The 21126-nt window shown below is 48.4% G+C and overlaps 1 protein-coding gene and 1 long non-coding RNA gene across 2 annotated transcripts; one reads left to right on the top strand and one right to left on the bottom strand.

The window, feature by feature from the left end:
* Nucleotides 1–2681: 2681 nt before the first annotated feature.
* CILP (cartilage intermediate layer protein) lies at nt 2682–15248 on the top strand. Its single transcript, XM_013303253.3, has 9 exons — nt 2682–3816; nt 5513–5637; nt 6849–6932; nt 7909–7962; nt 9379–9564; nt 10701–11015; nt 11120–11228; nt 11708–11865; nt 12493–15248. The coding sequence occupies exons 2-9, from the start codon at nt 5580–5582 to the stop codon at nt 14832–14834; spliced, it is 3306 nt and encodes a 1101-aa protein (XP_013158707.2). The 5' UTR covers nt 2682–3816; nt 5513–5579; the 3' UTR covers nt 14835–15248.
* Nucleotides 7977–19932, bottom strand: LOC129785240 (uncharacterized). The gene is made up of 3 exons (XR_008749011.1): nt 19840–19932; nt 16326–16466; nt 7977–8529 (listed from the first exon to the last, which is right to left on the bottom strand). It is a non-coding gene; the product is annotated as an uncharacterized LOC129785240 (long non-coding RNA).
* Nucleotides 19933–21126: the final 1194 nt, after the last annotated feature.

The raw sequence follows: 21126 nt of genomic DNA, 5'->3' as shown, positions 1-21126 counted from the left end.
ACTACTTATCTTAATTTCGCCAGCTCAGCAGCGTAATTAAAAAGGGATTCACTATTCAGACACTTCTGGTGCTCTCATAGCATCTCCCATCCCTGCTCTTCCAAGCTGTGATGGGGAAGGAGAGATGGCAGGGATGGACATAGCATCCAAGAGGGAAACCCCAGCAGGATCCTTGAGCAGTCAGGGATATGACAGAGACCAGCAAACCCCTCAACAGGCGGTGTGGGTCTGGAAACGGGGCTCTATGTGTGCAGCAGGGATGCAGGTAACAGTCCCTGGGCACTCAGATTACAGCTGTGCCCTGCAAAAGCACTAAAAAAGCCCTTTTCCTTGAAGATGTGACCACAGAGTAGGGGACACTCCCCGTTTTTCATGCTGGAGGTGTGTTTGTGTGTGTCACTTGTGTTATGCTGATGCCAGCAGACATTTGGGGGCTCACCCCATGACCAGACCCCACTAGCAGCTCGGCCACAGCTGATTGCTCGCCCCAACTCCTGGCTCTTGCAGTGCTTCAGAAAAAGCTTTCTCGACCTCCAGAGCTAAAATCAGTCTTTCCCTGGCTCTTGGCTTTCATGGCATCCCCCCTCTGCAGTGCTTTTTGCATCTGTTTCATAAATGATGCACGTGGAGCTGAGCACTGCTGAGCCACAGTCGAGGCTTTAGCCCCTAAGCAAATCCTTCCAGGGGGGAAAGGTCCTTTTACTCTTTTTCTCCCGGCCACAGCCTGTAAATCCTCATCTGCACAATAAAAACAAACTCCAGTAGTTCATTTTTTGGGCTCTTTTCCAAAGCTTTTAGGCAGCTGGAGTGTGATTTTGTGCTGATGAAGCGGTGGAGAAGGGCTTAAGTGAAACAATATTGCGGTGGCTGCAAGGTTTGCTGGTGGTTCAGAGCTCAGAGTGAACCCCGGGGACCCGCTACATCTCCAAGTTCTCCTACAAACCATGGAAATCACCAGTCCAGCTCCTGGGATAGCAAAACAGGATTTAAAAAACAACATTAGCCACCCCTGGAGCATGGCTGGAGAAGTGCTGGGAGCCAAGTGCTTAATGAAATCCCAGCTCCCAGCTCACCCTCCTAAACCACGCAAGCTTCCCCAAAGTGTTTGGGATGGAACAAAGTCATCAATCAGTTATTTTAACTCCCAGCTCCGTAAACAGAAGCGAGCCCAGAAACACGCAGCAGGGGAAAATAACCGTCAGCTCCCTTTGGTGGAGCGAAGAGGGTGCGGGGAGGGAGGACGGGGGCAGCTGGCGGGTAATGGAGCACGGCCTTGGTCCCAAAGGGCATTTCATGGGCCCACAGGGTATTCCGTGCACCCCACAGCCTGTAAATCTTATGTGCAGACCTGAGAGCAGCCCCACCATCCCTGCTGCCCTCCCGGCATCACCAGCTTTTGGTGACGGTGACTCTGCCAATGCCGTATTGGAAAGGGTGGGTGGGAGGCACAAATAGCCGGGATGAGCATCACTAGCTGATTTTCCTCTGGGTTTATTAGAGGGACACAAGAAGAACAACAGAGACAAGCACGAATGAGCATGGAGAGGGAGATGCTGTTGCACCATCCACTGTCACACTTCTCTGACACTGCCCCAGCCTCGGCACTGGTGGCCCAGGAAGCACTAAGCATGGCAGTGTTCACATAAATACATTACAACTTTGTAATTACACATGGGTGATGAAACCTTGCAAAAAAAATCCATGCGAGTCAGGCAGGGTCCAAATGTTAATCTGGGAGGGGTTCTGAGGGGCTGATGCTTTGGTTGGGAAGCACCAGGTGAACCCACAGGTGATGGCCAGAAAGGTAAAAGCAGTTTGGTCTGGGATGCATCCTTCCCCATTGGCCACAGGTGCTACAGCCCTGCAGAGCAACCACCCCCAGCACAGAGCAGCACCCCGCTTGTCCCCTCTCCAGGCACTGTCCACCTCGGGTGGATGGAAAGTGGCGAGCATCTCCCAGAGCTGTGGTGCAGCTGGTGGTGTTCAGCGCTAAAAACATCTGGGGCTCTGCTCACACTGCTCCATCCGACATCAGCCACATGCCGGAGCTACAGCAAGGGATGGCCAAGCCAAGAGAGATTGCGCAACCAGACTTTTCTAGAGACTTGGTTTTTGCATGAACTCACACGTCCCAGACCCACTCCTGAAGCTGCACAAGTGTCTCCTGAGCCTGTCTTGTAGGAGCCATGCTGGAGAGGAGACACCCACACCAAGAAGCAGACACCTGTGCCAAGGAGGATGCAAAATTCCATGCAGAAACACCTGCAGCTGCCCCGGGCTAGAGCTAGCACTTTGTTTCCATAACCTAAAGAACGCTTTTTTCCTTTTGCAGAACAGTATGTTTCCTTACCCCGCAGTGCAGCCCCTGGAAATCAATGCCAGGTCGGGCCAAGCGGCTGGTTGGACCGGAGCCACCTGCTGAGGAATCGGTGCTGTGCTAGGGATGGGCTGGCTGTGGCGGGACATAGGTGCCATCCAAGGGAAGATGAATTCCTTGTTCTCAGTCTCGGCACCTTTCCCACATCTTGTCCTCATCACAGCGGGGAAACGCAGCTGAGCTCCATGTTTATCTCGCAGGTCTGGGGCCTCCAGCTCACCAGGCGCTACTTCCCCACCGGATAAACATTCTACCACTTTCTGGCACATTTCAGGTGTTTTTTCCTTTTTGCTTGTAAACACAAACAGGAGCCGGTGCAGTCCACTACCAATTATTTTTTATGTGACACCTTGATCTATGTTCCTCTTGCACCGCTCCCTCTGGCAGCTGGGCCGGCAAGGATTACTAAGAGGCAGCCTAGGACACCGCTGGCACACCCCGCACACCACTGGCTGCTCCAGCACCCATCCCCAGCCTTCAGGGATGCTCCCACCACGTAAAGCACACGCTTTCGCACCCGACCCCTGCAGCAAACCAGCAGCATGACCCCACAGCGCTGGGGCTGCGTGCGTGGGTGATACTCACTTGGACATGGCCACACGCTCTTTGCAATGCCCGGGATCCTTGAGCCAGGACCAGCTGCCATGAGTTAGATGGGAAAACATGATTGCAGAGGAAGGAAGGATCTGAGGGGGCTGAAGCCAGCCCAGGGCAGTGGGGAGCTCTCATTGGGGTCATTGCTAGGTCTCCCCATGGCTCAAGTGAGATGCAGTCACATTTATTTGCAAGGATGGTCCTGACTCTGCAGCTCTGTGCTACCCCAGGGTGTCCAAACCACCAATCCATCTGACTTTGTCCCACATCCTTGCATCCTCATTTGGTCCCTGCCAGAGCCAACGTGGGGGCAGAGGTGAGCAGGCAGCATGGGCAGGCAGCAGTGGGGAATGCCTGCAAGACATGGGAGGCCCATGGGCAGCACCGGCTGGGCACTGTGTGTGTCCCAGACCAGGCAAGAGCCAAAAAAGCATCCCCAAAACTCATTGCACCATGTACCTGGCTGCTGTATCTCCATCTTCAATGCTCAGTGGCATCTCTTTTGGATCCAGACCCAGGGTGAACCCCTAACACCGACAGTGCTGTGCCAGGCTGTGGTGCCCACACCGTACTCTGCCCCAGTGCCAACAGCACCCTGCCATGCCATGGCATCGCCGCCAGCCCCAGCAGTTGCTGTTTCGCTGAGGGTTTGTGTTTACCATCACCTTATTAAGGGATTATTCAGCCTGTGGTTTCCTTGCTCGTCCGATCTGTTTTTGCTCGGCAGCCGGTGGCTCGCTGCCATCCCCTAAGCTACACGCGGGGCTATATAAGCAACCTCACTGCCTTGGCTGCGGGGAGGCTCGCACACAGCCCAGCTCGGCAGCAGCGCAGGGAAGGTTTCGGTAAGCTGCAACTTTCTCTCTTCTTCCCAACTGGCTGCAAATCCCTTAACCCACAGCTGACAAACCCTCGCCTTGTCCCTAGACCGCAGCTCAGCTGGGGGCTCTGAGGCAAGAGGGCAAGACTCTTAATTGGGGGTTTTATGGCTTTTGTAGGTAAGAGAAAAAAAAAACCAAACCCAACCCCGCTAAGTTTTTCTCCTTCATCGCAGCTAGCGGTTAGGCAATTTTGTTATGTTATTAAGGCAGCATAATTAAGCGTGGCTGTGATTGAGGGTGAGGTGGAAATTAATTGATGAGCAGATGAAGGCACAGAGGCTGTGGGCTGGAAAACATCAATGGGGACACAGTTCCTGGTGTTCTACTTCTCCCTTCCACAGCCCAGCTAATGGATTTGGGGCAGGGTTATGGGGACAGCTGGAGCGGGGGCTTCGAGGGGGGGATGGTGCCTTGCTCACGCAGGGCTGTTTGATCTCCCGCGGCTCTGTCCCACGCCAGAGAGGGGACACAGGCAATGCGAGCGCTCCCTGCTGCCAGGATCCAGCTGCTTGAACCCCCCCTTTCTTAGCATCGTGTGTCCCGGGGACGGGACAGTATCCTGTCCCAAACCCAGCACTGAACAAGTCACAGCCAGTTCCCAAAATAGCTGTCCAGTGGGAAACAGGCTTTCAGCCTGGATTAATTTTTCCTGGTTATTGTCTGGCTGCGAGTTCACGACCGCGCCGTAAGCCCACAAACCACCGCTCATGTGTTGCTTGTTATTTTTGCTTGACTGGGATTTGCTGAGCCATAATCAAAGTATTTCCTAGTCCCACATTCCCCAGCCTTGGATGGTTAATACCGCTTACAAATAACAGGGTGTTCTCACTGCCGGCTGCTCTTTGTCAGCCTCATTTTATGGGTAAACTGAGGCACTGAAAGGCTGAGCCAACATTTCCCCCCCCCCCAAGTTCATTAATTTTAAGTGCATAAAATAAAGCACCTGGAATTCCAGCTGGTGTCGCTCAGGATAACACCAGCTCCATGGGTACCTTTAGAAACTAAATACCCAAATGCTTGATGCCATTGGGCTAAGGGACTCAACCCAAAATCTGAAGTCGCTGAGCTGAGGAAGAGCAACACAAAGCCTCAGTCCCTCATCTCTGCGTGCAGAAAAAGGAAAACATTTAGCTTCTTGCTCGCATTTGCAGCAAAGGCTTGGCTTGTGGATGGGGTTTTCTGCTTTTGGAGGTGCCCAGGAGCCTTCCCCTTCCCCACGCTCCTGGGATGTTCTAGGATAAGATGCCATCCTTGAACTAAGCCCAGTTTGCAGGTGGGGGGTGGAGGCGTGGAGACGTCCCTGCTCATGTGGGGGGCAGAGGGGGGTGCTGGGGGGCCCATGGAGCCGCCTGGGCTGTGAGAGCATCCCTGCAGAAGTATTTAAGCTGTTAAAAGGCACTTTCAGGAGATGCGATCACAAAGCAGCACTCTGCAGAATAGATTTAGTCTCAGATATGACGACAAGAAGCAGAGGGGATGGGAGCACAGACATGGAGCCCCTGCTGCTCCCCCCGTCAGGGGCTAAGTGGGGGCTTTCTGCGGGGAGTGAGGGGGCAGGGGGTACAAGCAGCCCCACGGCGTGTTTTGGACTGGTTCAACATGGGAGAAGCTTTCTGAAAGCAGCAAGACCCCGGGTAAGCCTCGACATGGGTCTCTGCAGGTCTGGAGAAGGTGTGGGACAGCTGCGGATACTCCAGAAAGCCCCTGATCACCCTCTGGAGACAACGATGGTCACTGCAAAAGGATGGATCATCCTCCTCCTCCTGGGGGCAACATCTGTTTTAGGTGAAAGTTAAATGTTTCTATTCCCATCACGGTGCTGTCCTCTACCCGCAAGCCCGCCAGTGTGAAGGCATGTCTGTCGGCGGCCGCTGAGCCAGCAGACATCGATGGCTGGGCACTGCTCTGGGTCAGCGTGGCATTTGCCCGGCTGGCACCCATCCTGTCCCCGGAGCAAGGGCAAAGCCTGTCTGTGAGTCAGCCAGGCTCTGGCTGACAAGGAATGAGCCACCCTGCCCATCGGCTGTGCTGGCACCATCCCTGCCTGCCACCCCTGAGACCCCCTGGCGTCCAGCCTGCACCCCAGCTCCCATCCCAGCTCCCCTCTGCTCCGAGCACACCCACCCTAGCCAGTGCCTTATCCATCGCCCAAGTGCAAAACCATCCCAGCCTCTGAGCTGAGCCCTCGGGAAGCAGCAGCAACATGGCTCTTCTCCAGGACAAGATGCTTGGGAGCAGCAGGGTCTGCCCACTGCTGCTCTGGTGGGTCACGCACACCAAAGTGCCGAGCGATAAGCAACCTGCCCCTTTGCTCCGGCAGGTCTCGCAGAGAAAACATGTTCACAGACTCTCTGGATTTGTTTTCCAAGGCTATAGAGGAATTTTGCCCTGAAGTGCTCTGGCCAGACGCCCAGGGATAAGAACAGGGAGAGTCAGTTTGTCCCTGAGGAGGTGCCCAGAAGCCCTGCTGAGCCCCTGGGAGCTCAGCACAGGTGAGAGCTGGTGCTGGGCAGCATCAGGCTTAGCTCCCCAGTTTAAATGGGACTGGTTCCAGCAAGCACCCCAGGAATCAGCCACGACCACTAGCTGCCCTTGGGCACGCAGGCAGCAAGCGAGTGCAGAAATCAGTCCATGTCCCATAGTGACAACCAACTTCACCCACCTTGGGTTAATTTCTCCCTGTGCAGGGAGAGATGGGATATATTTTATATCTCCAGCTATAGAAACACTATTTGATCTGAGCTGCTCCAACACAGAAAGAACAAAGAAGTTTTTCTTGGGTGACAACGGAAATGGCAAATCTGCATCATACCTGAGCCACAGTGATACTGTGGGATATCTCCATCACTCCCTTTGTTTGGCATCTCCAGCACTGCAGCCCACAGGAGCCCTAACTGGCAGCTCTCCCAAAGGAAAATCTGAAAAAGTGAGCCTAAGGATGCCCAATCCCTTGAATCTAATTAATCTAATTTAATCTCCAATTTATTGACCCTTAGGTCAAAGGCTTCTGAAACCAGCCCTTGCCAGGATCCAGATAGGACAGAAAACCTTCAGCCCACTGGTAATGCTCAGCTTGGAGAGTAAGTTATTTCCCAGCTCGAGTGGCTTTCCCTTGCTGGGACAAGGGGTGTTTGCATGTGTATTATTTTTTTCAGTCTTAATTGACAACCAAACAATATTATTTGAGTAGATGAGGACATTCAGGCAATGGAATAAATGTTAATCATTCACAACCTCCTGTAGGGTTTTGGCTATTGCTGACACATGCTGTTGGCTCCTCTCCTGGAAAAGTGAAGGTCAAGTGTGTGACCACAGCCCCAACTCCCACCAGAGGCACGCACGGGCTGGGAGGGTGAGGAGAGCCCAGGGATGGGCAAGCACATGCTCCGACCTGCCTTTCACCTGCCCAGCCTGCCCTCACACCCGGGACAGTTTGCAACACCATTGCTTTAAAATTAAAGCTCACGGGGTGTTCATTACCTGTAGAACTCACTCTGCTCGTTAACCGCCGGGAGAAACGTCGGCCCCTCAAGCTTTACTGCCCAGGGCTCAGGATTTAAATTCCAGTAGGCACTGAAAGGGATGGAGGTGCCGATGCCATAACCAAGGGATTAGGGGATTTTCCCAGCCTTCCATCCTGCTCCCAGCAGCTCTCTTAGCCGCTGTGGAGGATCAAAGCACCGAAAACACACTCAGAGAGAAGTCCCCTCCACCTGCTGACAGGTATTTTTAGGAAAACTACCAGGAAAATTGTTTTCCCCTCAAAGTGATGGTACAAGGCAGTGATACTGAGGCTGGGGCTCGTAGAACAGGGCTGACTCCTACTACTCTAGAAAGCAAAATCTCGAGGTTTTGACCAGTGCAACTGGAAAATAAAGCATCTGCCCTTCACAGCAGTGAGCTATAAAACTGTTTTTGCCTGTAGGAGAGGGTGTGCCAGACCTGGTGGGGTTGAACAGCTGGGCTTGCTGCAGCCAGGCCACCGGGAGGGGATGGTGCTCAGCCAGGGAGAAGGCAAACCCTGCCCAAACCATCCCGCGCGTTCTCTGCCCGCAGGTACGAGGAGCAGCTCTCGCCGGCGAGACCCGATCTTCACCTACGCCAGACGCAGTACGTTCCTGCCGCTGGTGCTGCGGGGTAGCCCTGTCCCTCCCCACATTCCTGCCAGCACTCAACCCCTCAGCTTATCCCTCATCCTCTGCTTTCTGATTTTTCTGCTGTCAAGGTGCTACCCAGAGCCATATAATGCTATTTTCCTCCACAGGACTCTCCTTCTCCTTTCTAATCATCACTGCAGATTAAAGCAGCCGATCCCAAACAAGGTTACGATCTTACCGAGACCCCACTTTAATCTGCTGCATGTTAAATTTTTGCTTGGGGCAAGTACAGACAGGTATTTATCCATGCACCACCTGGGAGGGGACCACATCCCCAAGCTCACCTCCTCCTGCATCCCCCAAATTGCTAAATCAGGTCTATGGATGTGCCACTTGGGATGCAGATTAAAACAGATTAAAAACTCACCCATTAAGCCAAGAGCTCACTCCAAACCAGACATGACGCGCCCGTGGCTGGTCTCATTTAAATGGTGTTTTCCAGCCACCTGCTTTTGTAAGCCAGGGGTTGGTTTTCGCCCATCACTATTGGATCAGTCCAGCTGCGTGCCTGTCTGCCTTTCTAGGAAAAAACACAACCTGGTTTATTACAAATTGGGTGGAAGAGTACGTGTGGGAGATGACACAGCACACGTCTCCAAGAAACCTCATTTTTGGCAATTTTAGTCACAAGTGCATCCTCATAAACATTATTAGAATGTTGTCATTTAACAACAAACCCAAACCACAGGCTTGGAGTGGCTGTCATCCATCCAAAGCAGCTTAAAACAATAGTATCTAGTAGCCCAGTTAAAGAAATTCCTTTAAAAATCTAATCCAATATTAAACTCTCGTGTGTTTTACAAATCAGCAGGCCCCTAACATGCTCAGCCTGCTTGGTAGCGTCTTAGGCTTCTGTTTTACACACAGTAAAACTGGTGCTCATGATAGGACACATGCTCCCCCTATAAAGAACATATGTTGAAGTATGGTTAAAGACAGTCAACACAATCATGCCAACAACTTTACCCTTTTCTTTTGGTGTTGGTTTTTTTTTTCAGTTTAACAACATTTGAAACACAGGCAAGCATTGCCCCTCAGACAGCATTTAAATGACAATGTGTGTTTGATTTCCCTTAAGCCACTGTTATTCAACACTAAGCAAGAGCTGCATGCACTTTGCTCCTCTCAGGTTTATCTTAATCATCCTGAATTTGGTAGCCTGCGGAGAATGAAGTCAGAAGCCTTCACATACCTTCTTGTGCTTTATTTTCCAGCTCCCTAAGCACTGAGTTTGCTTAATCCATGGGGTGCGTAACACCCAAACGCGTAGTCTGAGCTATACAGAAGTTGCTAAGAAAACAACTGCCTGTTTTCAGGCAGCTGTATGTGTAATGTGCGTCTCATTAACACACCACTGATGTTATTCAAGGTCCACCGGTGCAAGATTCAAAAAGGTTTTTGTCTCCATGGTCGAAATGGAGCGAGTGTTCAGCAAAGTGTGGCCAAACCGGTGTGCAGAAGCGTACCAGATCCTGCCTAGCTGAGCGCGTCTGGGGTGTGCACTGTAATGAAGCAACTGAGGAGGGACGGCTCTGCATTGGACATGTTTGCTCAGGTGCTCCTATAACTTCACTTATGGGCGGGGAATGATGTCCTACCTCACCACTGCATAGGTGTTATACCCCCTTCGTGATCATTTTACCATCTTTCTCTCCCTTGCCAGAATTTTGTGATGCCTGTGCCTTTCCCAGCAGGGCTGTGAAGTACTGAGGGAGCAGAGCGTGGGGAGTTTATAGCCAAACAGCAAGATAAGAGGGGTGTCCAGATATGGGGGATCATCAGGGACCCATAAAGATCCTGGTGATACAAGAAAAATCTCATTAGTCTTGTTATCACAGCAGCTCTCAAAGTGGAAGCAGCAAGTGCAGGCAGCTGTCTCCATGCAATCTGCTGGAAGGAGAAGAGTTGGGAATATTGAATTGCCACTGCCCCTGATGAAGGGGCTTGTTACTAATTGTATTATTCTTATAATCCCCTTTTAAACAAATAATTCTGAAAATAGTTGATGTTTTCCCCAGGAATGCTGTTTCAGGTTTTCCCTGATTTCTTCCAGTTATTTCCAGCTTTAAAGAAATTATCAGAGAGCTGCTGTACAGGGATACTCTGTGATTGTAAAAGGAATGACCTGATTAATCCTGTTATTTAGGATTAATTGCTATAGGTAATGAACATGTTTCAGAGTCACTGTTTGGGAGACCATTTGTTAAACCCATCGAGTAGTGCTCATTTTGCAGTTAGCCTGTGTCCTGCCCAAGCCAGGATACCATTGAATAAGGGAGACAGTTTTTAAGATATGCCAAAGTCATGACTTTGGGGCGTGAGTTGGTAATAGAAACCTACAAAGTTTAAGGCATTTGGATTTGTGATTTTGCCAGGGTTGAGCTAAGAGCTTACATGCTGATCTGGATTCAAATTTCCCCAAAATTCAGCCCTTTGGGGAAGGTAAATAACAGTTCCTAGCTGTAATTATATCCACGTGGCTGCTTTCTACTAATTGTCAGGTTCAAAATTACATCGTCTCTGTGTTTCTAATGCACAGCTGTTGATAATCAGTAAAAATATGTTTTGGATACAATTTATTCCTTATGCAGTATCTGCCTTATTGCATCTAAATTAAAAGCAGACATGAGACTGTGCCATGAGTGTTAAGGGACTTGGGGCTGCTTTCTGACATGCCTGCCTCTCCTCCAGCGTGCAACATCACCTGCCTCATGGGCCGTGTCAATGCCGACTGTGATGCCTGCATGTGTGAGGATGCAACCCTGCATGGGAAGGTCTCTCTTGAGGATGGGTCACCTGCTGCAGATGCCCGAGTCTACCTGCAAGCCAAGAAACTCAAGCTGTTGACAATGGCTGATAACAGGGGCATGTTTAGGATCCCAGGGGTTTGTCCCGATGGCAAAACCACCCTGAAAATAAAGAAAGCCAAATATGCAACAGCAACTGTCACTGTGCCTGAGAGCAACAGAAGAAACCTGGCGATCCAAGTGCAGCTGCAACGATCAGGTAGCCCCAAAAAGGGGAGGAATGTAAAGGCTTTACAAAGTAACCAGAAATAAACCATGATTTTAGGAGAGTAAGAGTAACAAGGCCTTTTCCTTCTCCCACAGGCAAACCCTACATTTTCAGGAGCCCCGAGGACAAAGCCAGAAGAGTGGGACAGAGTGTGTCACTCTGCTGTGATGCCTCCGGGACCCCGGTCCCTGACCGCTACCTCTGGTAAGGAACTCAAGTCTGATCAGGCAGAAGCATCAGCTGTCCCACAGATTCAATTTTTATCTCCTTACCATCTCCATAAAGGTGGGAGATTTTTAGCTATAAAACAGCTAAATATGCCGAGAACAGATTGCTGCAAATTATGGTTTCCTCGAGATGTGCCGAGCTGGCATTTCTCACAGGTGCGGTAACATCACCTGCCAAGGAATTTACTGGAAAAACATACAAATAAGAGCGTGACAAACCTCAGCAGTCACAACTAGCAGCTCTGCCTGCCTGCCAGCTGCCCAGCAGCCACATCTCAGTACTTCCAGGGGAAGAGGAATAATTTGTAGGTGACGCTACACAGGCAGACTACAAATGGGGAAACTGAGGCAAGAGGTCTGGCACAATCCACAGAGCCGGGTGCAGGATCAGACCATTGCTCTGCTCCAGCCAGGCGGTCAGCTCTGTCCGCTTAACTGCCTGCCTGTTCCTGGCAGGTACCACAACGGCTCACTGTTGGATCCTTCTTTATACAAATACAAAAACAACCTGATTCTGAAGAACCTGAACAGAGACCAGTCAGGAGAGTATTTCTGCAAGGCCAGCAGCGCCGGGGGGTCAGCGAAGTCCCAACCCGCCAAGCTTGCTGTTATAGGTAAGAAAACGTGCACGATGCTCTCCGAGTGGCTGGGGAGGTGGCAGTGTGCAGAAAACAGAAATTGTGATACATGTGGGAAGTCACAGGAAAAAGTATTTGGGGTTGATTTCATGCATCCGTTAGCATCTATGAGTTAGCAGAGCTGCTTTTGAACCAGATGCTCTCTACAAGCTCTGGACTGCAGGTGACTTGCCAAGCTCAATCTGCTGGTTTCAGCAGATTTCTCCCTGTACTTGCTGCCTGACGTGAATATTTCTGTTTGTATAGCTGGGGTTTTTTTAAACCTTGGGACAAATTTTAGTCTATCCATAGCCAAAAAGCCAGGCAGCTGCAGAACATCTAGCTGAGGGTGGGTTGGATGGCAGTGGTGGGTAAGCAGGAGCTGGGATGCTCCTGCAAACAGCACTGCTCTTCATCAGGTACCTCAAGTTCAACCTGAGCACCTGCCTCACCGAAATGGAGGCTGGATTAATTCAGCCAACCCAAATCCTGCAAAACATCTGGTTTATGGCTACAAAACCCTCACTGTTATTGGAAGCAATGTTTAGCTCTCAGGGTTTCAGACCACATAGCGATGACTGTACAATTATTTCATGCTGCTCATTAAGAAATCCTACTCAACAGGAAGACAAGAGGCAGCCTGCAACTCCCAACCCCAAAGCCACCCCATCCGACTTCCTCACGACTGCTTCCAAAAAGCAACAAACTCTTTCTACTACGACGTGGGCAAGTGCCCAGCAAAGACCTGCGCTGGGAAGCTGGATAAAGGACTTCGATGTAAGGACAATGTTGCCTACTGCTGTGGGGTGTCCAAGATGGAAACCAGAGACATCTCCTGCAACGGGTACACGCTCCCCACTAAAGTCGTCGTAGAATGTGGCTGCAAGAAATGCACTGAGACCAAAATAATGGTTCGAGGCAGAGCCACAGCAGCAGATAATGGTGAGCCCCTGAGGTTTGGCCACATCTACTTGGGGAACAAGAGAGTGAGTATGACTGGATACAAGGGAACCTTCTCTATCCATGTCCCAGCAGACACAGAAAGACTAGTTTTAACTTTTGTCGATCGGCTGCAGAAGTTTGTGAACACAACAAAAGTTCTGCCTTTCAAGGAAAACGGAGGCGCTGTGTTTCATGAGATCAAGCTACTAAGAAAGCAAGCCCCTGTTACGCTGGAATCCACTGAAACCAACGTGATTTCTTTGGGAGAAATGGAAGAAGAGGATCCAATTGCTGAATTAGAAATTCCTTCCAATGCATTTTATAGGAAAAATGGAGAAGCCTACAGAGGCAAAGTGAAAGCCAGTGTGACATTTCTGGACCCAAGAAAAGTCTCAATGGCTGCTGTGACACAAAGTGACCTGAACTTTGTAGATGAGGAAGGGGACATATTTCCACTCCGCACATACGGCATGTTTTCCGTGGACTTCACTGATGAACAGGGCACAGAGTCTCTTAATGCTGAACAGGTGAAGGTTCATTTGGATGCTGCTCAGGTCAAGATGCCAGAGCACCTGCAAGAGATGAAACTTTGGTCCCTGAACCCAGAGACAGGATTATGGGAGGAAGAAGGGGACTTCAACCTTGAAAAAAGCAGACGGCGCAAAAGGGAAGAGAGAACTTTTTTGGTTGGGAATATGGAGATCAAAGAAAGGCGGCTTTTTAACCTGGACGTCCCAGAGAGCAGACGGTGCTACGTCAAAGTTCGAGCCTACAGAAGCGAGAGATTTCTGCAAAGCGAGCAGATCCAAGGGGTTGTGATTTCCATTATAAACACAGAGCCAGAACCAGGGTTCTCCTCCAACCCCAGAGCATGGGGCCGTTTCGACAGTGTGGTCACTGGTCCAAACGGCGCCTGCGTGCCTGCCTTCTGCGATGAGCAAAACCCCAGGGCCTACGCAGCTTATATCTTGGCAAGCCTGGGGGGTGAAGAGCTCGAAGCTGTGTCCTCTGCTCCCAAACTCAACCCTAACGCTGTTGGGGTCCCACAGCCATATCTCAACAAGCTCAACTACAGGAGAACAGACCACGAGGACCCCAAAACTAAGAAAACTGCATTCAGCATTAACATGGCCAAGCCAAGCCCTAACTCCCCAGAAGAAAACAATGGCCCTATTTATGCCTATGAAAACCTTAGAGAATGCGAGGAAGCCCCACACAGCGCTGCTCACTTCAGGTTTTACAGGATAGAGGGAGACCGGTATGACTATAATACTGTTCCCTTCAGTGAAGATGACCTCATGAGCTGGACTGATGACTACCTGGCATGGTGGCCCAAGCCCATGGAATTTAGGGCCTGCTACATTAAAGTAAAAATAAACGGACCCCAAGAGGTGAATATAAGATCTCGTAACATGGGTGGGACACACCCGCGTACCATTGGCAAGCTCTACGGCATCAGGGACGTCCGCAGCATTCGTGACCCTGAGCAGCCAGATGTGTCAGCAGCCTGTCTGGAGTTCAAGTGCAGCGGCATGCTCTTTGACCAAGACCGTGTGGATCGCACACTTGTGAAAGTGGTCCCACAAGGCAGCTGCCGCCGAGACAGCGTCAACAGCATGCTTCACGAGTACCTGGTGAACCACCTCCCCATGGCTACGAACAACGACTCCAGCGAGTACACAATGCTGGCTCCTCTCGACCCACTGGGACACAACTACGGCATCTACACTGTCACCGACCAAGACCCAAGGATTGCCAAGGAAATTGCCCTGGGCAGGTGTTTTGACGGCACATCTGATGGCACCTCCAGAACCATGAAAAGCAACATCGGCGTTGGATTGACTTTCACCTGTTCAGAGAGGAGTGCAGCAGAGCAAAGCATCTTCCAGTCTCAGAGGAACTCAGGCCAACAGTCCATACTGGTTCTGCCAGGGGAGAGCCCTGCGTACCGAAGGCAGCCGGCAAGCCGCCGAACCACCCAAGGCAGGATCCCAACAAGAGGTCAACGTTCTCCCACATACTAGAGCTGTATAGAAGTCTCAGTAAAGTCAATCACACTCGATTAAATGTAATTTGAAAGTAACACCTACCAGCCAATAACCTAACTCAAAGCCAGTAGGTGTCATTATTTTTGAGACATAATTAAGGTGCCTTTTTTTTTTTTCTCCCCCCAGCAGAAAGGAAAGACATAATGCAAAAATTGGGGGCCAGTAGCAGTAGGGAGTTCATGTCTTATTAAATGCATCCATAAAAAAAAATCTTCTTTCTGCCTGACATTAAACAGCTTCACATGATAGCCTAAAGGGAAGACTAAACACATGATTCAATTAAGTCATGTACATAAACCATTCTTCTGTTCTGCATCTGCAGACTTTGCCAGCCCAAGTACCTGTACAGTAGTAACATGAAAAGAAATAAACCTATTTCTTCATATGGAATTCAACTGCAAGGTTTTGTACTTGAAATGTAAGTATTTTATTTATTTCTAGCTTGGTTTAGAATGACTGTATTCAAGCTAAACTACCGGCAGCTGCATTTCTAAGAACTCACACGCTCAATAGGACAGAGAAGCCATGTGGATTTGTAGGCTTCACGTGGATAAAACTACAGTCTTCTCTTGCTTCTTCCATTATTTGACAAGAAAATCCATGCTCTATGATAGGGTAGGTCAATTTAAAAAGTAATTTTGTAACTTTGACAATGCTGCATTGCTTTTTTGTTTGAAATGCCCAAGTAAATAAACCACATGTAGAGCTGGCCAAAGAACAATCTGCAAAATTCCACCTTTCTGTTCATAAACAGGTCACAGCTTTATCAATCTTGGGTATGGGTGAGGGGTTTGGCAGGTAGCTGGTGCTTCCCCAGGCCCAGGGCTTGGCCATGGTATGCTGCAGTCAGGGAATCTGTCCCCACCTTGAGATGTGGAGAGTCAGCAACAGTGCTGGGAGAAGCAGAGCAGCAGGTCTGGGCAAGGAATGAACTAAGGAGGCAGCAGCAGGGCTCCCAGAGTGGAAGAAGATGGGCAGGAAAAAAGGGCTGGGAACATGTGCTTTAAGAATGATAGGAAACCAGGCAACGCAGAGCCCTGCAGACAGGGAGAAGATAGGTTTCCCATCACATTCAGCAACAACGAGCAGGACACTACTGGGCAAGCAGGTGCTCTTAGCTGAAGGTACATACGGCCACCAAAGGGGTCAAACAGACAGTGATCCATCTCCAAGCGAAATACTAAGTTGCCCTATCAAACCCCCACTACTTCTACAGTGGAATCAAGGGCCTCACCAGCACAGAAGACATCCTGTGTTTACACTGAAACACTGGCAATAAATTTTCAGGGTGCAGGCAAGTCAGTAAGCCTCCAACACTGAAATTTCCATCAAAAGAGATCACAAAAAGTTGGGCAGTGCTACTTGATGAAAACTGGAATTGAAACACGTGCTCAAGCATGGATTTCCCTCTCCTATCCAATCCACTCCGATGGGTATGAAGCCAATTCTAGCTCTATGCTGTCTTACCTACAGCCCATCAAGGGCAGGGGGAATCTTTCAACAGCATTTCACAAGCTTCAGAACAGGTTTCTCAGGTCTGACACAGAGCATCCCAGGTGTTAAATGCAGAGCTGTGCAGGACTGAGTGCCTACGCAGCCTGAACTATGCTTAAAAAAAAAAAAAAAAGAGAAAAACCCCACCTTAATAATCCATGTTTTTATGCAAAATGACAGTTATCAAAGAGAAGCAGAAAAGGAAGAGCTGTGGAATACCCTGGCACATCCTCTTCATACCAATGAATTTAGACTCTGTGTTTTCTTTTGTGTTTAGTCTGCTGCAAGGGCTTGGCGCGAGCTGGGGCCAAGGCAGCCAGTGGGGAGCATTAGCTTGGACCTTCCCACAGAGCTCTTGGCTTGTGCTGCAGACTCGCAGAGAAATGTCTCTTCCCTCTGCTCCCCTCCCCCTCTGCAGACAGAGAGCCAAATCCTGAACTTAGTTTTATCACTTTGAGGGTGAAGTAACACAAATGACTTCTACAGACCAACCCAGGAGATACGTGGATGAAAGCAAGCTCAGGATCTGATCCCTGTGCTGCATGTGGACTCGCCAAACACAAGGAAGAGCACTATGCTCTGCTTTGGCGAGAAATGTCTGTTTAACAGCAATGAAATGGGTGCAGCCCTACAGCCTGAAACAGCAAGATGCTCTCCAAGTTTCCCCAAACTGTCCCCCACTGCAGCTTAACTCCGACTTGGAGGAACAAACTAATCTCTGCACGCACCGAGTCCCTGAGCTCTCAGAGGAGGCTGCTGGCAGACTACATTGGATACAGAGCAAGACAGAGAGGTTTCAATCATGGGTGCTTAATCACTATCAACAGAAAACAACCTTGGCCCAACAACCACCACTCACTTCTTCTCACTGCTAACACTTCCTCATTACTGATGAGCCACCATGCCAAATACATTAAGAAAGTTTAAAGAGGAGAAAAGCTACAGCAGGCCCTGGCATCCACCACTCAAAGTGTTCTGTTATAGTTCAATGTCAGTTCTGACTTCTCCAGCTTGCATCTATGGTCAGTGTATGGCAATGTCCTTTCTGCAACCTGAAACCTAACCCACACTCCCACATATTAAAGGAGAGCATCAGCTGGAGGAATGCAGGAAGGCTTCGACTCAGCTCCTCCCTCAGCCTTAGCCTTTGGACCACCAACCTTGAGAAGCAGGCTGAAGTGGGAGACCTGGCTCCTAAACATCATCAGGTTTGCAGCTAATGGCAAAGCATCTTCCATTAAGGTCACTTAGTTTCCAACCCGCAGATAAATCTGGTGACCTATCCCTCCTCCTGCTTTTAAGAAAGGGAAAATATTGCTTCCCAGAAGCTATGAGGCCGTCAGCGGTTAGGATAAACAAAAGGAGATTCTTGTCTAGTCTCAACCTTCAAATTATTCAGGGATTTTGCAATCAACTTTTTAAAGAGACTCAAGTACTCCTGTGATTAGTCACTTATACTTTTTGTTTATTTGTAATTTATTCAGCATAGAACAGGAATTAAGAGGTTTCCTAGGAAGCAGGGGGAGTAGCAAGGTTTCAGATCATGAAACAGATGCATCTAACTATGAGCCATCAGCATCCTAAGAAATATCACTCCCTCTAACGTTTATTTGAAATCCAAGATTAAATCACCCCTATCTAACACCAGAGCCCTTCTGGTGCCCAAACGTTTTGCAGTTCTACCAGTAATTTGGCTCCAGTGATCTTAAACTGAGCCATAGTGGATGCTGGGTCTATGAATACCTCTGCTACCTTCCCTCTTGTCCAAGAGGAGGACAAATGTTTTATTTTGCTACTATAACTTTCCAATTGCTAGGGTGGCTGTACTTGACCTCAGCAGTGGTACTGGGCATTGAATCACCATGTCCATGTTCCAGAGTGAAACCTCACATGCTATTCTACGCCTCATCAGTGAATGCCCCATTTTTGTTTTGTCTGTTCTGCAAAAATAATCAGATTTTCATTACCTACCAAGTTAAATCCCTACAGAGCTAGGTGAAAGCAAAGTTTCCAAAGAGACATTTTGGCTAACAGCTGCCTGGGGAACACCAATTCCCTTTAAAGCTTCTCCACCATGCCAAAAATAGCATGCTGAATATTTCCTCCATAAAAGAAAAAAAATTATCTTGCCCTCCTTTCCTCCATGAAACAACTGGGGTAAAGTCGTGCATATTCAGACCTAGGACATTAACTGTTAAGCAACAAAGAACTGCCTAATCTTTGATAACCTCTTCCCTAGAAAACAATTTCAAGAAGCCTTAAAGCAAACTCTGCACAGACCAAAAGATTAAGTTACAAGTATAGGTATCCTGGTTACAATATGGTTTAGACATTATTTGGTATTAAACAACTAACTGAAGACGTTCTGTACCAGATGTTCCACGCCGACCTTGGTTTTCCCCTGAAAGAGATGCAGCCAGCACCATCTACAGGCTTCCTCAGCACAAGCCACCTTAAATCCCCCCAAAGACGCAGGGAAGCTCTGCCCTGTTGCTTTATCGTTTTGTCTGAACTGAACCTACCACCTGCCAGCAACAACTAACAGCAACAGATCTCACACAAGGCGTCATCTAAAGCTGTCAGCAAAAGACGTACAAATTGCCCTTCAGGTTCTCTCTGATGCTAACATCTAACACAGACACTGCTGGCTGGAAGCTGGTATTCCAACCAGCAGCATTAATGCCACCCAGCAATAACATCGCTTTGCTCTGTGTTGTTTTGGAGATGCAAAGGATGGGGATACAGCTCTTTTCTATCAACTTTATAAGGTCAGAGCAGGTTCAATAAAGCAAAGGAGTTAAAGAACTTTCAAGGAATTTTCCTCAAGTCATTCCTAGAACAAAGCAGTTGATTTACCAGTCTGGTCATCTAAAAACTTTTAACCTTACATTGCCTGGACTTCTGATACTGTATTCTTTCTGTGGGAGTCACACCTCACTGTTCATTTTGCTCAGGTCATAATGAACCACAATGCATTTTCCAGTGCCTGGGGACCTGGTACATCAGAAAAGTTGGCTCCGTCCATGCTAACAGATAACTAAAATGCTTCGCTTCTCCCAAGTCTAAAATTCTTTACCATTTGTGCTTAAAATTATCTATAAATTGCAGTGGTGGGGTTTTTCATATACTCATTTCTCTGCTGATTCAGCTTTGGATACAATCCATGCCTGAGGCCAGACCCCTATCATGCAGCTGATTAGTGTCAAAAACCTCACTGTCTATGGGGAAGGGGCTGTAGAGAAAGTTTTTATCCTCAGCAAACACTGAATATTTGAATTACAGTGATGCCTATGAGTGTTCTTTACAAGTAACTGATGAAAAATTCCCTGAAGCTCCAGAAGGGAAAACACAAGGCAAACAGCCATGCAGCTCAGACCAGTGATGTAACAAACCCCAGAAAACCCCCAAACCCACCCACCAGCCCCACAAACACACAAAACACCTACTCACCCACCCTCCTTTCTATTGGCATAAGGTGATAACTAACCTTTCACACACTGCTCTAAACAGAGGAAAAGCAAAACGACTTCACAGCCTTTACTTGCAAGTAGTAGGTGGGAGCAAAACACAAAAGTACATCATTTTCTTGGAAACAAACTTGCCAGTTTTATAACTTCTGCAGCACAGATTGCACCCTTGAGTCTGTGGGCAGAGACAAAAAAAACATTCTCCACAGAAGCTTGACTTCCAGCTTGCTTTTGTTTCCAGTTTTTGACTCTGATTCATAGGCTTGGATTTCTTGGAGGATCGTGTTCTGGAAAACCAGTCAGAAGCAGATTAACAGTTGGACCCACAGCAATTAATACTTCAATTTATTTACTTTTTTTGCATTAATTTAATTATTTGCATTAACTAATGCAAAAAATCTGCTTTAACAGATGCTTTTTCAGAAGCATTTTAATCCATTTGGCAACACATTTTTCTAGATTTTTTTGCTTGCTTTCATTCAGTGAGTCACACTTAAACACATCAAGCTCCTGTCACCTTGATTTAAGTCCCATGAATTCAACACCTGACTTGAGCTTTAAGTTCCAGGCATGACTGCTGGAAAAGACAGGAAAGCACTGAAAAGTCTGAAGAGCCAATAGGACATGTGGAAGAGGATGTGCTGGCATTGACGAGCATGAGAAAAACAACCATTGTAACACCAAGCCTACGGAACTCCTGCGATTTTTTTTCCTTTTGAGGCTTCCAAGATTGCTGTAAACGTGAACCTAACAGAACAGTGCTACCCCCCCAACAACCCACCCCAAGTCTGAATAACCATCGGTTCTGCTTTTACATCAGTAATATTCAGAAAAAGCAGGAATAAGCTGAGCAAGTAACATTACAGCAGCTCCTAAGATGCAGCTGGTCTTTGTTTTATTGCTATCCTCACAGTGCTACATTACTTTCAAGACAAGAAAAAAAAAAAAAAAGTCAACAGTTTGGGGATTCTTCACATTAAATGCTCCTTCTTACGTATGCCGTTAACCAAAGGCAGGTTGAAGAAAAGCTTGGATTCAGTTTACGGCTCCTCATCAGGCAAAAATCTCTCTCATCAGACAGAAAGTACAACAGCAGAACATAGAATGGCATACAAATATTAAGTGGAATATACTCTAGGATACGAAAACAAAAAAGGAGAAGGAAGAGATGGCAATTGACATGATTAAACAGAAAAGACACTGATCAGAAAAGCTAAAGCTATCAAAGAAAAATATCTACTGAACAAGGTGAATGACAAGTTCGTAGATTAGAAACAGTAAGACTAAAACAAGTCACTTGCATTGAA

The sequence above is a fragment of the Falco peregrinus genome, chromosome 1, assembly GCF_023634155.1.
Source record: "Falco peregrinus isolate bFalPer1 chromosome 1, bFalPer1.pri, whole genome shotgun sequence".
Classification (NCBI taxonomy): Eukaryota; Metazoa; Chordata; class Aves; order Falconiformes; family Falconidae; genus Falco; species Falco peregrinus.
This window is presented reverse-complemented; position numbering and strand designations above follow the sequence as displayed.